This window comes from Pseudopodoces humilis, chromosome 9 (genome assembly GCF_049639895.1).
Source record: "Pseudopodoces humilis isolate 2021_Gansu_Grassland_sample_001 chromosome 9, ASM4963989v1, whole genome shotgun sequence".
NCBI classification, from domain to species: Eukaryota; Metazoa; Chordata; class Aves; order Passeriformes; family Paridae; genus Pseudopodoces; species Pseudopodoces humilis.
The window spans coordinates 984,495-1,001,206 of record NC_142208.1 but is presented as its reverse complement, the minus strand read 5'-3'; the positions used below and the strand labels follow the sequence as shown (position 1 = coordinate 1,001,206).

Below are 16,712 nucleotides of genomic sequence, written 5' to 3'. Positions count from 1 at the left end.
GTTTAGCTGTTATCATGCTCATGTGTGTTCCCAGATAAGCCTGTCATCACACAGAGCAGTGAATTGAAAGCAAGTTACTTGCTGGAGTTACATTTTGAGCCTTAAGTTACTCTTGAAAAGGAAATTCTAACAAAAACTTTAAGGTTTTGAATGGCCATATTTAATATGTTTTGATATTAAACAGGGGAAGCAAGGGTTTGATGGCTTGGAAAACACTACCATTCACTGGCAAGAAGGGGAGAGCTTACTTAAAAGGGCATTTACTAAAGGAAGGGTATTAGGGATCTTTTGTATTACGCTGTGTTCTTACTTGTGTTCTTATTTGTCCCTCCCCTCATCTAAAAAAAGTGAACTTAACTTTCTCATTCCACATGAAGAGGTAGGTACATGTGTGTATTCTGCATCTAAGGGACTTTTGTTCTGGGAGGCAGAACTCAAATGGCTTAAAATAACCTGTGCTGTACACTCCTTTCATCAACCCAAGAGCAAGGTCCCCTGCAGAACAGCTTTTGACATCAGCATCACTGGGTCAGGTGCCCCTGAGTGGGAAAGGCAGAATGAAGATGTGGGTGTAAGGCACGATGGGGATGTGTGGTGGCTCTGATTAACGCTTTGGAAGAACTGGGTGAGATGTGGAAATGGAACTTCCTGATATGCAGTGGTGAAATAGTTGCAGTGCAACAGAATCCAGTGGTATCTGAGTGGAATAAGAGACTGTGTGGCAGGAGAGAAATGTCCTGTAACAGCTCCAGAAAGCTATTGTGAGAATCTGAGTTATCACAGTGTTGAATATTAGGAACATGCAGGAGGTATCGATCTGCTGTGCCCTGACACTGATAGTGTCACTTCAGCTGGCTGGCTGGAGCAGAATCCTTTTATTTGCTGTAGCAGACGGAGATGGTATTTGTCGGAACAGAAGAGGTGATTGTACTGGTGACTTGTATTGTTTAATCTTGTGTTTTTAGAAAGGGTAGATTGTTCTGTGCTGTGATGTGACCTTGACTCCCAACCTTCTCTGGTACTTATTCTGCTTAATGTGGTAGTTCATGCCGGCAGAATTTGAGGCTGTACCTGGCAGTGTAAGTAAGAGCTAATAAGTGTTCTGTTAGTGGTGAGACCCCATGTGGAATACTGCACAGCTCTGGGGCCCTCAGCAGAAGGAGGACGTGGACCTGTTGGAGCCAGTCCAGTGGAGGCCCCAAAGACGATGCACGGAGTTGAGCACCTCTCCTGTTAAAGCAGGTTTAGAGATCTGGGCTTGTTCAGCCCCCAGAGAAAGCTCTGGGAGACATTACCAGAGCTCCCAGGACCCATGGGGGACCTACAAGAGATCTGGAGAGGGACTTTGTACGAATGGGAAAGGCTTTAAACTGACAGAGGGTGTTTTAGATCAGATACTAGGAAGAAATACTTCACTATGAAAGTGCTGAGGCACTGGCACAGGGTGCCCAGAGGAGCTGTGGCTGCCCCATTCCTGGAATTGTCCAGATTGGATGGGGCTTGGAGCAACCTGGGCTAGTGCAAAGTGTCCCTGCCCAGGGCAGGAGGATTGGAACTAGATGATCTTTGATCCTTCCAACACAAAGCATTCTAGGATTCTGTATTATAAACCATTGTGGGTTTTTTCTTGCTTGTTTGTATTTCTGTTCTCTCGAGTTTGAGACTGAAATGTTGGAAATGCTTTCTACTTACTTTGGTATGTCTGTCCCCACCCCTTAGTAAATGGGCTCCTATTGTCAACTATTTCTCTGGAGCTGTAAGACCATCAGCCTCTAATAGTGCAGTTCAGGAGTGGGTGACAGGACTTTCTTGGCAGCAGTACCTCCTTGTGGGAGGAGGACACAAGAATGGCATAAAGTTCACTGCATTCCATGTGCATTTCACACTGCTGCAGTTAAAATTACAAAATGAGAGCAGAGAGCCAGTTTTAAATGCAAACAGAAGAGAGAAAAATGTGATGCTTGGATGGGATTTCAAAAGGAGAAAGAAAATCTATTCAAAGAAATAAAAGAAGAAAGCATAATTTCGCTGATCTTTCCTAAACCAGTGCAGAGGATTTGGCTGCTGTCAGTGTGATGCTGAGCGCTGTCTCCGAGGGGCGCTCGCTGCCCGCGGTTGGTGGCGGTGTTGAAGTCTCTGTACAGACACGGCACCAGCTGGCAGCTGATTGCCAACAGCCTCACAGTTCACTTGTTTCTAAAGGAATTTTCATCTTGAGTTTTTGGATGTTTTTTGGTGCTGGATGGAGGGTGTGAATCCTCTAACTTTTTAAAAAATTACATATGGCTGAAGAGTGTTTTTACATTTCCCTGTGCCTGAGCAGATTTTTGTAGGCACGTGGAAGCAGCAGTCATTTGACACAGCAGTAGCTGTCAGTCGTTGATGAGCTGATGGTAGAGCAACATTTACTTTGGGAGTCATCTATCTGGGTGTGCTCAACAGTCTTGGAAATATCTGCCTGACAGTGATTGTGTAGTTATGATAGATCCTGGCTTTGGTTCTTTGAATTGCTTTTTTGTTTGATTGTCTAAAATAATTGAAATCCTATGAATGCTGCTGTCTGTCTGAATTCCTACTTGTGCCACTAAATGGGCATTTTTTTGTGATTCATGGTTTGTGACAAATGTAATTATGGAAGAATATCCACTTCATGGGAATTAAAAATAGATTAAATTGCATCAGACTGTCATGCTGTCTACTGCAATTTAAGAAAGTTTTGATATCATGTGTTGTTGGAGTTGTCATTTTCTGCTGTTTGTACTTGTAGCTCCTATCTGTCTATCCTGCATCTCATGGCTCTGCTTTAGGATTATGATTTTATGTGTTCATCTGGCCATCCCAGCTTCTGTCACACTCATTTCTAAGGGCTTGGTCATAGTCTGACCCTTCTGACTTGTGTTTGCTCGCAGAATTGCAGAATGTTGAGGGGTGGAAGGGACCTCTGGGGGTCACCTGCTCCAATGCTCCAGGTCAGGGAGGGTCGGCAGTCTGCCCAGGACAGTGTCCAGTCAGGTTTTTAACATCTCCCGGGATGGAGACTCCACAGCCTTCCTGGCTGGTCTGTGCCACTGCTGAGTCACTCTCATAGTGAAAAAACATCTGCTGATGCTTACATGGAATCCCCTGTGTGTCAGTTCGTGACTGTTGCTTCTCCCCCTCTTGCTGGGCACCACTGAGAGCAGGTGGGCTCCATCTCCTTTTCAACCTCCCTTCAGGTATTTATGATGTTTGTCGCTGTTGTCCACATTGCTGAATTTCATTTGCCAAACTTCACACTGGAGAGCGGTGTATCGCTGTCCACTGGCAGTCACTAGCTCCATGGCACAGGTTTCACTTTGTCAATCAGATGTCTGAGTGTACGAGGTTTTCATTCCATTAACTTATATTTGCAATGAGAAGAGCAATATTTGATTCTCTTCTGTGACCAGGAATTATTTAATAGCAAGGACACCAAAGTACATAGTAATATAGCAAGTAGTGACTAGGAAAGTTCAACAAAGGCCCTGGCTTTGTTGTGTACAGTTAAGAGTAATAGTGAAAAGGCCAAGGGAATTATTTCAGAATTAAATGATGCTGTAGAACAGAAAGGGAACATCATGGAAGATGTGGAACTTTAACCTGCACGATCTGAAATAACTGACCTTCATTTCAAGGCATTAGGGCAACAAAGAGATACCAGATTTATTTGCAGTACTGGTGACTTGCCAAATAACTGGAGGAACTTCAGTGACTTCATTTTTCCTGGGTGCTGCCATCCAGCCTAAGGAAATGTTTGTTCCTTTTGCAGGTCAGGCCTTGCAGGTGTCAGCAGAGGCGTTCACCAGCGATCCCTGCTCCCTGCCCAGGAGGCAGGCTGTTGTCCCAGCAGCTCGTGCCCTGCTGGCCGCTGTCACCAGGCTCCTCATCCTGGCCGACATGGTGGACGTGGCCTACCTGCTGCAGCACCTGAGTGTGGTGAGTAGGGCTGTGCTGGCCTCAGGCTCCTGTCAGCCACACGTGTGGCTGCTCAAACTCTTCCTGCACTGGAGCCCTGCGGGTCTCACACGTGTAACACCTGGGGCAAGCCTAGCTTCTAGATGGGATTTGTAAATGGACCAGGAAAACTCAGCTACTTGCAGCTCAGCAGACTTGATCTACTTCTGGTTCCTTTTTTTCCACTAATACTTTCAGTAATTTATAAGGGACTGATAAAACCACAAGTTTCGGTTGACTTCCTAATATTTCAGGGCAGAGGTGAATAATCAGTGCCACTTCTCATAATGCCTCCTGGCACAGGAGACCACAGTGACTTAGAGGACCATGTTGAAGCAAGTTCAACTTGGTGAGGATGAGAGAATGAAAATTTGGCTCCAAATCAGAGTAGAAGAAGTGTTTCATAATAAAACGATGTGTGGGTTTCAATGCTGGGCTTGAGAGATCTTCCACTGACAGCTGCTAGAGATGCACCACAGGCTAAATGAGCACTGACTTGCAGGAACTTCTGTGTTGTTCTATATGTTTAAATTTGTCAGCTGTAATAGGAATGGCCTATGTCTTTTGTACTGTTTGTGAAAAATTTTCTTAAATTACAATATTTTCACAGTAATCTATTACATTTTTAATGTTTATTTTCATAATACTAGATGCTCTCTTCTGAGATGTATCGAGTGTGTTTTACCTGAGAGAAGTAAAATTAGGTGTTTCCTTTACTAGAGTTTCAGTATTTCTAAACAGCTGTCTAATTTACTTCATTTTTTCCATCTGAAAATGAAAACAAAAAATAACTGAAAATGATGAAAGAATGCAGAGTATCATTCAGGAAGAGCCCCAGCACTGCAAATAGTGCCATTAAATTGTCATCTTCTTCCATACTTCCTCTTAATAGGAGGGAGAACTGAATTTGTAAATGGACCCTTAGAATAAATTACTGTGGTATAACGCTCTCAGTAATGCCTGTGCAAAAAGACTCACCCTAGTTCTTAGAGGAGAGTGTTAGATTTTGCATATTTATTTAGTCTCTGCTCTGGCTGTTGAACTTGACAACAGTGGTATTAGCTGTAATGGTGTCTTTTTATGTTGACATCTAATTAGGAAATCGACTTAATGCAATTTCAACATATGCTATTGAACATCCCTCAGTTTCTAACAACTTTTGGTCACAGCTAACTGAGCCAGATTTAAATGCAATTAAAAATTTTAATGAATTTCAACTTGGCTCTATCCTAAGTGTTTAGCTGAAATCATTATACTTAAAAACTCCCTTAGGAATTCAATTTTTCTTCAACATGGACTTGCTCCCACAAGAAGATGTTGTATTCACACAGTGTCAAAGTAGACCTTGTCTTTGCTGTATCAGCTCTAATACTCTTGGGTTTTGCAAGTTCATATGCCTTGAAAATCAGCTCCTTAAAAGTCATTAGCTGTTTTTCCTTGCACTTGCTCTAAAACCTTAATATTTCTACCATATTGTCTTCTTCTTCAGACATGGGTGTTACAGCTGTTATCATTTTAGAGATGGGAAATTTCATTGCTCTTTATTTCCATGTCTTTGAGCACTATCATTTTCATGGGGTAGAATGAAGACATTAGAAAGGACTAAGCCAAAATTAATTTGAAAAATAAAAAAACCCGTAATAGTAGAATAAAAGACATAAAAATTCTCATCAAGGACGTTTTCTTTATTTGGATGTATAAAAGGAAAGAAGTTGGTTCAGCATCATCAAAGAACTCTGTACAGTATTAGTGAGATCTTGCTCAATATGGAAGCATTTAATGGGGAATTACCTTTTTAAGTATCTAATATTTTTCAAACCTATTTATCAAAGAGTGCTGGAAGTTTTTAGCCTTGGTCACTCACTAAAACTAGTTAATTCCAACACTGGTGTTTAAAACTATACATTTTTCTACTGACAAAATACCCTCTGGATCATTAAACTTTAATTTCCTCGGTAACCTGGGAATAAAAATAGAAAGAAAACAAAGACAGTGTGACTGGCTGTCATGGAAAGCCTCATCTGCTGTTACCTGTCACAGCTGTCTGCTGATGAATATGTAGGAAAAAAGGATGGACCTCAGCTGTCTCCTTCCAGTTTGTGTAGTCTCTAACAACATTGTTTTCTGTGCATTTTGCTTAGGCTTAGGAGTGGTTTTGAATTCTGTGTAATAGAGTCTTCATATTAAACAGTGGGTAATGCTGAAAATATGGAATATTTTTTGTCACAAACACAATGAAATGTGACTCTTCAAAACTAGACAAATGGGTGAGTTTGAAATGATTTGATAATCCTGGTGGGAATTTCAACCCAAATGTTCAAAAACCTAGCCTTGTGAACAGGAAATCAGCTTTTTTAGAAGTTTTGTTAATCAAGTGGAGAGAATTTTGGCTGTTTAATGAATTCTATCAGATCCTCACCAAGCAAAGAGTGAATAAATGTGTGTGTAAATAATGCATTCTAGATGCCAGTACAAGCTCTCAGTGTGTGATCACATTCTGGCACAGAACACTTCTGGCCACTTGTGGAATTCACCGTCCTGTAAGACTGTGAGGGTGCAGTGCAAACAAGGAAGATCCTTTTATCGAGTTCACTGAAAAAATAAAGTACATCACACCAAAAAGAAAGGTTTTTCCTTCTTTAAACAACTTTTTTTCTTTTAAAACAGGGAAGAGTTTAAATAAATATCTATCTCTGATACTCTTCCATGCTTAAAGAGTTTGAAGTCTCTAAAGAAACAACTGAGTTGTGAAAAATGTGGTCAGGCTGTCTTGTGTATTGCACTCTCTGATTCAGAGCTGTGTTAGCAGCTCATCTATTGTGGTTAGTAATGCTCGATATTATTTAATTAAGTGAATTAACAGACTAATGGAATCGCTTAAATTTATTGATTGGAAGAGAACAGCAGGAAAGTAACAAGTCTGGAGAATTCATTCAAAGAGCATTGGCAGTCTGTCTTTCTCTAATCGGTTTCAGACCATGCTGAGCCAACATGTTTTATCTGTCTTTTTCCCCTTCATGTCATGCTTGTAGATTTACTGTCTAAGTCTTCATATTTTTCATGAATGCCTCAGACAGCATGATCTTTACAAAATGCTTGCTTAGACTTATTTAAAACTGCCAGGGAAAAAAAAAAGAGAATGGCTAGAGATAAGAAACAACTTGTGAAGTTGGGCCCTGTGAGTGTAGTGCTGTCTGTTCCCTCATTTCCTGCAGACTATTCATCAGCATTAAAAATGTTCTGAGCAGGAGCTTGGCAGGGTTACGTGGAATGAAAGAGGAAAGTCATCTTGGGCTGACCTGTGCTTCAGGTTTAAGGGCTTGGTTCAACTCTCAGAACTGTGCTTAACTGATCCAGATCCCTGGATCTGTGGAGCCTTCCTACCCTCCAGCAGATCACTTTGGCACATGGACTCGTGTGAGTCTTAGATGGTGCAGCCAGTCATTAAATGTTTCATTTTGAATTGGAGAGGGGTTCGTTCTGCTCCCCATCCCCATGCTCAACTTCAGGGGGTTGGGTACCTGGAAAACAACTGGTCCTGCTACTGAACACCGAGACAGAGAAGTACCTCAGACTTTTCTCTATTTGTTTGTCACTGTGTTTCCCACTGCATCCAATAAAGGATGGAGATTGTCCTTAGCCCTCCATTTGTTCCTAACGTGTTTATAGAAACCTTGTTTTTTACAGCAGTAGCCAGATGAAATTCTAACTTCTTGCCACCTTCCTTTGTTGGTTGTGGGTCACTCCCATGGCAGGGGAACTTCTGGAGCATAAGGAGTGTTAAGAAGGTGACAGGAGTCTTTGAGAGAAGATTTGGCTCCTCCTTTAGTTCATACTCCTATTTATTTTCTCATCAAACAGAGATTCCTGCTGCCAATCAGAGGTTTGTCTGTGGCACGTGGGATGCAGTAGTTTGGAATCAGGGATACAGTGTTTATCATCACACTCTGCAAATTCTGTGGCACTCTGTGATGTGCAGTAAACAGCAGAGGAAAAGCAGCTTCCAAAGAATAGATTTTAGCAGTTGGCTTTTGCAAAGTGAGCATCCTTCTGAGCACAGCAGGAATCTGGATCCACTTCTGTGCTTGGTATAGGAGCCTCTTGACTGCTCCTTTGTAACTTGTAAAAATAAATAATTGTCAAGCTATGGGATAATAAATTCCAACTGGAATGTTAAGTTGTAAGAGCTTGGGGAGATGTGTAACCTAAAGGTGGCTTGTAGAAGAGCTTAATAGAATGCTTGAAGTCATCAGAAGTAGAGCTGAGTGTGAGAAATCCGGATTGTGTCTGGTGATGGAGTTGGAAGGTGGGATGTTAGAAAAGCAGAGGCCTGTTTGAAAGGATTGCTTGGACTGGAGCCTGCATGCTCCAGTCAGTGACCAGAGCTGCACTGCAGTCGACTCTCTTTGAAGCTGTCAGGGAAAGAACACTGCTAAAGGCTTCCCTTCGGAGTGTCTGTTCTGTATTTGGCCTCTGCAGCAGCACACACCTACCACTGAAGTGCTGTGCTTGTGAGACACTAATAGGGAAGTGATGTTTTGAAATTTCCTTCCCTGGAGCACTAATATGGCAAGGCAAATTCCGGGCTGGGAAAATAATCTTGGGAAATTATCTTCTCCTGGCACATTATTTATTGGTAGTATAGCAGCAACAATGTTGGTGTAATGTAGAATGGCTTGTCTGTTCAACAATTCAAGCATGCAGAGATCATTCTGATCTAGAGAAATTTATTTTATAGCTCATTTGTGCTTTGAGAGGCAGAAATGAGGAAATGCATGCAAAACAAACAGTATCTGCTTTATCATCGGAGTGTACATCTTCAGACCTTTTTAAAATGACAGCAAAATCATCTGATATTTTCTGAATGGAAAAAGCTGTGAGCTGCTCTCCATAAACCTCTCCAAAGGAGGCACATTGCCCATTCCATTACAGCAAAATATGAGAAGAGCAGCTTTTTTCTCATAAGCATGTGTGTTCAGTAATTGGAATTTAAGAGAGGTTGTGAATGGTTTTTTTCCAACCATATCTCTGGGTAATTTAAATAGTACATTTGGTATAATTTAGTCTTTTAAAGAACCACTACCTTATCAAAACAGGAAGGTATATTTTTTCAATGGACATCTTCCTTATGTCAAAATGGAAGTTAAATTTGCTTCTTGTCCTTAACTCATATTAATCCATGTGAAAATAAAGAGAAATATTTTACCAATGGGAAAAAATAGTTCAATAGTGCTACTGTTCTGCCCGGTGCAGTGGAAGACGATAATGTTGATACTCTGAAATACAAATACTCTTTGACTTGTGCAGCTCTAGACGAAAAAGAGCCATTTCTCCAAATTTATGAATAACAGAGTGGCTTCTGCAGCACTGGCCCTGAATCTGAACCAGCCTGTGTAGAAGGAAACTACATAAAGGAAGTGCAGCAGGCCCTTTGATTACATCATCTTGATAAAGCTAGACAATAAAGTGACATTGAAGGTGTGTGGTCTGTCCAGTAGCATCATGCACAAACTGGAGAAGCAGGATCTGCTGCCTCCCATCCCTTTTCCTGTTTATATGGACATTGTAAGGTGGTTACCAGGAATATGGCTTTGTACTCTGTATTTAATGGTGTTGCTTCCCACGTTTCTGAATTACAAGCAGAGAAGCACTTTGCACTGCATGTTTATAATCTCATAATTTTGTGTCCTGGACTCCTGTTTAGCTGGTAAGCCATTAATTTTCATGGCTCATGTTGGAGATGAAACCTAGTAAATTTTGGCTTAAGCAGTATCAAAATTTTAGTATGATTAGTTAGTTTAATATGATTTCCTTTTGAAATGTGCAGCCACTCTGTATCAGCCTCTTTTCTTTGATCTTATTGTCTCATTTTCGTCACACACGACAGCAGAGCAGAAGTTCCAAGGCTCCTGAACGTGGGCAGTAGTGGAGAAAACCCTCAAAAATGCTACGTCAGGAGCTCATAAAGACAGCAGAGGATTCTCAGCTGTTAATCTGCTTTACTGCAGGAGAAACTTCAGTCAGAGCTCGTCTCTCCTCTTTGACATTGCAGTGTATGAGATGTGAGACCACAGGAGTTTCAGTCTTGATGCTTACAGTCATATTTAGTAATTAGATAAGCCAGGGTCAGCATCTGAGAGGAGGCTGCAGGAATACCTTATGCTAATCAGGAACATCACACTTGCAAGGGGGCTGTGTTGGTAACACTTTTCTGGCCCATCCACATTTGTGATCCCCATCACTTTCAGAGCTCTGATGGTGTTTGTTGCTTTGTGATACCTAAAATGGGACAGTGAGAGTTGCTTCCCTTAGTTGAAGCATTCTCTGTGCGTTGGTTTCCAGTGAGATGAGCACGGAGCCTTCCTTCAGCCGTGTCTGCTGGTGCCTGCCCAGGACATTGGGGCTGCTTATCCACCCTGGGTTTTAGGGCCGGGGTGCTGGGCTCTGGTTCTCCATTTGGTGGGGCTGGGGTTTCCTGTGAGAGGAGTGCTGTGACATTAGCAAATATAAAGTCCTGCTCTTCTCTTTAAGAAGTTGTCTATGCACTGTCTGTGCTATGAAGTTATCTGTGGTAACTTGACGAACAGAAGCAGCTCTGACAAAATCATAGAGAGGTGATTTTATCACAGAGGGAAAATCAGTCCAGGTAGCTACCTCAGTAGTGCCACGGAGAGCAAAAGTAATAAAGGGAAGTTTCTCAGCTTCCAGAAACACTTCAAAGCACTTTGGAAATGTGACAGGCAGAAAAGAGCTCCTGTGAATCTCTTATCATTATTTTATGTGATTATTGGTAAGAGAAAAAACAGTCAGGAATTCTAATTTTCTTTTCACCTCTAGACAGGAGAGATGAGAGAGGTTTTTTTACCACTCACCCCAAAATGCTGGTTCACACTGATAGAAGTATGATGCAGAAAGATCCAGATGTAGTTTTAAGTCTAACACATGTGCTGATAACCTTTCTATGTCCAAAGTACAGTTTCTGATTTCCTGCTGATGGCAGGGGAAAGAGCTTATCTAGGTTTTCTTAAAATTGCTTGGTTGTTTTTTTATTTACTTCTGAGTTAAATTTTTAAAAGAAATGTTTCTCCCTTGCATCTGAAGACAGATGTGCATGTTCTGGCAGTTATCCATCAATTTTACTGAAGCATGTTGCCCTTAGAGTTATACATTTGGTTTGTATTTGCTCATGCTCTTATGCTGCTTCTTACATGTCTTTCCAGAGAGCCAAATGCACTATTAATGTTTTGGTTGCTGCAGGACGAAAGGAAGCGAGTGATCTTGCTAGCAGAGCTCCTGCTAATGAAGAATTGAAGCTGTGGGGTTAAGTACATCCTTAAAAGGATGATGATGATTCTACAACTGTATTTTAGTCTAACATGTTGATGATCATCTAAAAAAAAAACCAACAAAAACAACCACCTCAAAAAAGGACTGTACCTTACGTTTATTTAGTGAGTTTGGGGATCATTGGAGACCTTATTCCCTGTATTATTCAATCCCACAACAGGGCACAACCGCTTTGGCCTAAGCTCTGGAGAAATATGTCATGGCTTGAAGCAGAAGGTGCATGATGAACTTGCCAGAGACATTATGAGCAGTTTCATACACACTTGAAAAAAAGCAAGGACTGTGGAGTGCTTTTGGTTACCTTCAACTAAACTCAGGTCTTGTTTGCAAATGTTGTAATTAAATTGCTTCCAGCTAAGGGGATAGCCAGGAGTGGGAACTGGTGAAAGCAAACATTGCAAATGCAAGGTTTTCACATCAGCTCTGGAGCAGAGATAAAATCTGAAAGCAACAAATCCTACAAAAATTGGAAGATAATGAAGTCCAACTGGAAAGAATAAAGGGTATTGCACTTTTGTCTTCGCATGTGTGTTGTGTTCTGTCAGCCATGTCAGCACAGAATTCACAACTTTGGGTGAGAGAGTTTTATTTTATTTTTTGGTAGCAAACACTTTAAATGCAACTAGAAAGTGTCCAGTTAACCTCTAGTAGTGCTGAATGAGGTAGAAGCAAGATAAATTACAAGTAGATAAGAACACTGCCTGTTGGTTATGAGAGCAGTAAGACCAAAATAAAGGCTGCAGAGTGGCAAACAGGATGTGCTAGCTTGCCTGAAGTTTCCAGGCAAGCTGTTGTAAGTTGTCAGTGGAAATCCACTGCAGCTGATGATGATGATGATGATGATGATGATTATTATTATTATTATTCCAAGGAGAAGTACCTGGGGGCTGTTCAGCATCAGGTGCAGCTTGGGCTTGAGCTCAGTCACGTGCTCAGGAATGAGGGGCTCTGGAGCACTCCATGTGCTCCAGATGATCCATGATCAGCACTGGCTGTCAGTTATGTTGTCAGCTTCTTAAAGAGGGACAGAAGATGAGTGGAGGTTTGGTTCTGTGTTTTTTTTCTTCTACTCCTGTGGTTCATTATTCTGTAGTTTTAGTTTATTATTGCTGTAGTTTAAGCAAAGGGATGGAAAAATGTGGGCTGTAGTTACTCCAGAAGTGCTTGGTTTTCCAGAGCTGACAGAAAAGCAGTCCATTGCCTCATTCCCTGGGCACCGGTACCACAGGTGAGCTTCATCTGGGGCCCTGGAGCTGCACTAGGCTAAGTCAATATTTTGGAAGGATTTACAAGTGTGTAGTTCTTCCTGATTATATCAGTGTAAATACATGTTTATAGACTTGCTTCTGATGGTAATAGCAGTGATAACAAAATATTACTGAGCCACCTGCAGCTTTGCAGCTGTCACATGCTCGTGAGATGAAGAAGAGTATTTACAGCTGGAAAAACTGCAAGCCAGAGGAGAAGGCTCATGATTTTCTGAAGGTAGCAAGGAAGGTGGACCACCAATCTAATTCTCCTCTGACACAAATCTTAACTTTCTGTTACAGTTCCTACAGCTGGGCTGGAGTTGTGTGTCTCTGAAAAATACCAGTCCTATTTTTAATAATAGTGTATGGATAAAAGAACTTTTAAATTTAAAAGTAAGGTCTATAATGAAGTATAATTGGAGTTGTCACAGTTTTCACGCAGAATGTGAGCACATTGCCCAAGGTGATTATCTGGTCTTAAATTACTCTTAAGTAAATTAACTTCATAAGAAGCACCCTGTGATTTCTAAGTTCTATAGATAGAATGAGTTCATGGTCTGTATAAAGTTGCATACACTTTTCTTAGTTGAAAAGAAAGTATTTAAATCTGTATGAATATATTACTTCTTGGAACCTGGCATAGGAAAAGACCTCACCTTTAGAGATTGCTTGTGTTTTGTCTGACCTCTGAACTTAAGACTTCACTTAATTGAAGAGGGCATTTGTACAATGCTTGGAGTCCTGTGATTGGTTTCAAAGCAAAACAGAAGGAATATGTGAAAGGTTAGATGTGACAAAGCTCAATAGCCTTAGCATTTAGTAGAAACTAATTGTAATAAGAGTGAAACACAGCAACTGTATGAATGACAGTTTTTTGTTGGTTTCTCTTTTCCCTCACAGTTTCAAAGAACATTTGAATCTTTAAGAAATGTATCCAGTAAATCTGATCTACAGAAAACCTACCAAAAGTTTCAAAAAGATCTGGAAAATCTTGATTACTTGGCATACAAACGTCAGCAGGTAAGACTGTGGAAGCTTGTATGAAGACAGAATGCTGGGCATAAACAGGAGGAGCGGTGAACCCGCTGCGTTTGATAGAGTTACTGTTCTCTCAGCTGGGTTTTGTGCTTTGGGCAGTGTCAGGTAAGGCAGCAGGAGCAGGGCCAAGTCTGCTTCATGCTTGTGGTGCTGGACTGCCTGGGTTTTGGTTTCTCAGCAGAGAGGAGCACAGGCAAAACAAGTGAGACTTAGCAGACATTAAAAGTCTCACGAACACGTACTTTTCTAAATGGAACTTTATAGAAGTACTATTTGCAGTCTTTTACTTGGAAAATTAACCAAATTCACATAAGTTAATGGAATCCGATACTTCTTGTACATACAAACCACTAATGTTTTCTTCTTTGGAAATGGAATTTATGAGGTTAGTATGCATCAAACTTGGAAGTGCACGTGGTCTTTGACTTGCATTTGCAAGATCAAGGTTAAATCGAATTGTTAACATGTTTAATGTTGAATATTCTGTTAGTTATACATAGCTTGTGTGAAAACATCAGCTCTCATTGTGGGTATTGACTACTTTTTTCTCTTGATGATAAGACTCAACCTCTTCCAGAGCATGAGGGTAAAAGCTGTGCCATTTCCATGAGGGGGTCGTTGAGGTTTGTATTTTCATGGGTTTGTCACTTGGTGTCAGTGTTGTTAAGCAGTTCATGTGCTTGGGGCAGCTCACTTGCAGCTATTTATGTCAGGTAATTGATTAGATTACCTGTGTCTTCGTTAATTTGTGTTGTTTATCTGAGCAGTAGTTACATGGCTCTGGTGAGGAGTGTTTTACCTGCTTGCTGATACTGAGGTGTCCATTTCAGTAGAAACCACCTGAGAATCTGCAGTGAGGGATTTCAAAAGTGCATGCATGTATGTATTTAGTGTAAAAGATACTTTGAATTTTGTCCTGCTTTGAAAAGAATGTAATCTTTTTGTGAAAAGGTTGAGAATTGGTTGGATTACTGTGCAAATATCACTGATCTGGTTTTGGGACTGAAGCTGTTGTGAGTTTGGGACATGTTTGTGGAGTGTGCACGTTTAATTGATAACAATTGATATGCACTTGTATTAGGTTAAGGGTATATTCTGTCCTCTGGCAAAATGTTGAATAACTGCATCTGTTTGGAGATTTGTACATGATCTGAGTGTGAATCCATTGGTGCTAAAATCAGTGGTTTATATGCTGAAAGCAATGAATGTTGCTTTTGAAAGAAATATAGTTACCTGCCTCTGTACCTTTTCTTCAGACATGAGCCATGAAGCGCAGTATAGCAATGTACTTCAGTGGGGAAGTTTACAGGACACATGGGAAATCAAAGCTGTGCTTTTTAGAGGATGTTCAAAATGTCCCACATTGACTGATTAATAAATATAGACCAAACTTCTATGAGTTGTAGCAGTATACAAGTGGCAAACTTGTTTGGGTTGATGGCTGGGCTGCATCCACTAGAGAAATTCCTTTGGGTTGAAAATATCTGTTTATAGCCAGGCTATAAAGCCATTTTGAAATGTGCCAGGAGATAACCTGTGCCTGAGAAATGTACGTTTTCTTTCTTGTCCAGGAGATAGTCTGGCAATTGCTTTGAATTAAAACAAGCTTTTTATTTCCTTCTACTGCCTCATCTCTGAAATTTGCCTACAAAGAATAGCTACAGGCCACAATGAGTACTAAAACTTCTCTTGCTCTTTGACTTCGTGGAATGCATCCAATAAAAGCTAAGTAAAGCTTGTATCAACCTAAATATTAACACCTTTACAATAGGAATGTTTTTAGGGGAATTGAGAGGACAAAATGGTAAAGCACTTGGGGATAAGACAGGACTCGGTGACAAATGCCAGCTCTGCTCTCGGGATGCTGTAGTAGGTGCACGCTTCCTTTTCTATTCCCTTCTATTGAAGGGAAGTCTTCCAGATATTGTTCAGCTGGAATGGCACTGGTTTAAGGCTGTTTATTATAATTATCTTGCTGTAAGGTCATTTAAGGACTGTTGGGCAATAGCTGCAATAAAAATGGACTTAAAAAGAAGTTCAGTGGTATTTAGCACCTGTCAAACTGAAAAATTGCCACAGTTGCTGCTGTTCTTAGTGCTAACAGTGCCTTTAGGATGCCTGTGGCAGTGCTGGCTACAGTCCAAAGACACTCAGGTCTGGACTAGAAGCCTCCATCAATGTGGCCATCTAATAGTTGACAACAGGACTTTAGTATGTGCACACACACAAAAGCAGTATCCTGTTGTAAAGTATTCTGATTTAAGGTTTGCTTGTTTGATGTTGATTGTATGCCCTCAGGGAAATTGTGTGTTTAAGGACTGAATCTATGGGAAATCATTTCAATTAATCCATGTTAAAAATCTTTTTAGGATTTCTTTCAGATGTTTGTTATATTTAGAAATGTTTTTAAAAGTTGTGTTGGAAACTGCAGGAGTTAAGAGCTGAATCAAAGATATTTATGGGGCACACAGTAATTTACTTGGCTCATGGGAAATAGTACTTCCAGAAGATGGAGCAGAGCCATTCCCTGTTCTGTTTCACACAGTCCCTCAATACCACTACTGCAGCTGGCTTCATGAGCATACAGGTCAAATTTGCATTTTGAAAGTTTTAATTTTGAATGAAGACTTGCTTCTTCAGTCAAATAGCACTTCTTTTTGTTAAAATGGATTACATGCACTTTTATTCTTCACCTTTGATTGTTCTCTTTGCCGGGAGAGAATCACAAGAGTGAAAGTGAGAACTTGTGGGTTGATAAAGTCGTTTCAACAGGCAGAGCAGATCTGTGCACCCCAGGAAAGCAGAGCAGGAGTTGATTCCCCGCTTGCCATGCTTGGGCAGGTGTTCATCCATCCCCAGGAGAGCAGGGCCCCAGCACATGTGACGGTGACTCGGGAAGACAAACTCCATCACCCTGGATGTCCTCCTTCCTCCTCCTCCTCCTGCCCCGGCTCTGTGTGCTGGGCACGGCCCCACAGGCTCTGGGACATCCCTTGGGTCACTTGGGCTCAGTGTCTTGGCTGTGTCCCCTCCCAGCCCCTCGCTGCTGGGCTGGGGCCAGGGCCAGAGGAGGCCTTGGCTGTGTGTGAGCTCTGCTCAGCAATG

At 41.3% G+C, this 16,712-nt stretch overlaps 1 protein-coding gene across 9 annotated transcripts in view; it reads left to right on the top strand.

Moving 5' to 3' along the window:
- Positions 1 to 16,712, top strand: part of CTNNA3 (catenin alpha 3) — a 394,943-nt gene that overhangs the window by 18,555 nt on the left and 359,676 nt on the right. For 8 of the 9 annotated variants that reach the window (XM_088059429.1, XM_088059430.1, XM_005530493.3 and 5 more), the window contains exons 4-5: positions 3,788 to 3,954; positions 13,470 to 13,589. In XM_088059429.1, the coding sequence (XP_087915555.1) occupies positions 3,788 to 3,954; positions 13,470 to 13,589 (287 nt within the window). Of the gene's footprint in view, positions 1 to 3,787; positions 3,955 to 12,487; positions 12,548 to 13,469; positions 13,590 to 16,712 lie in introns of those variants that run through there. The other variant, XM_088059438.1, reaches the window with a different exon arrangement.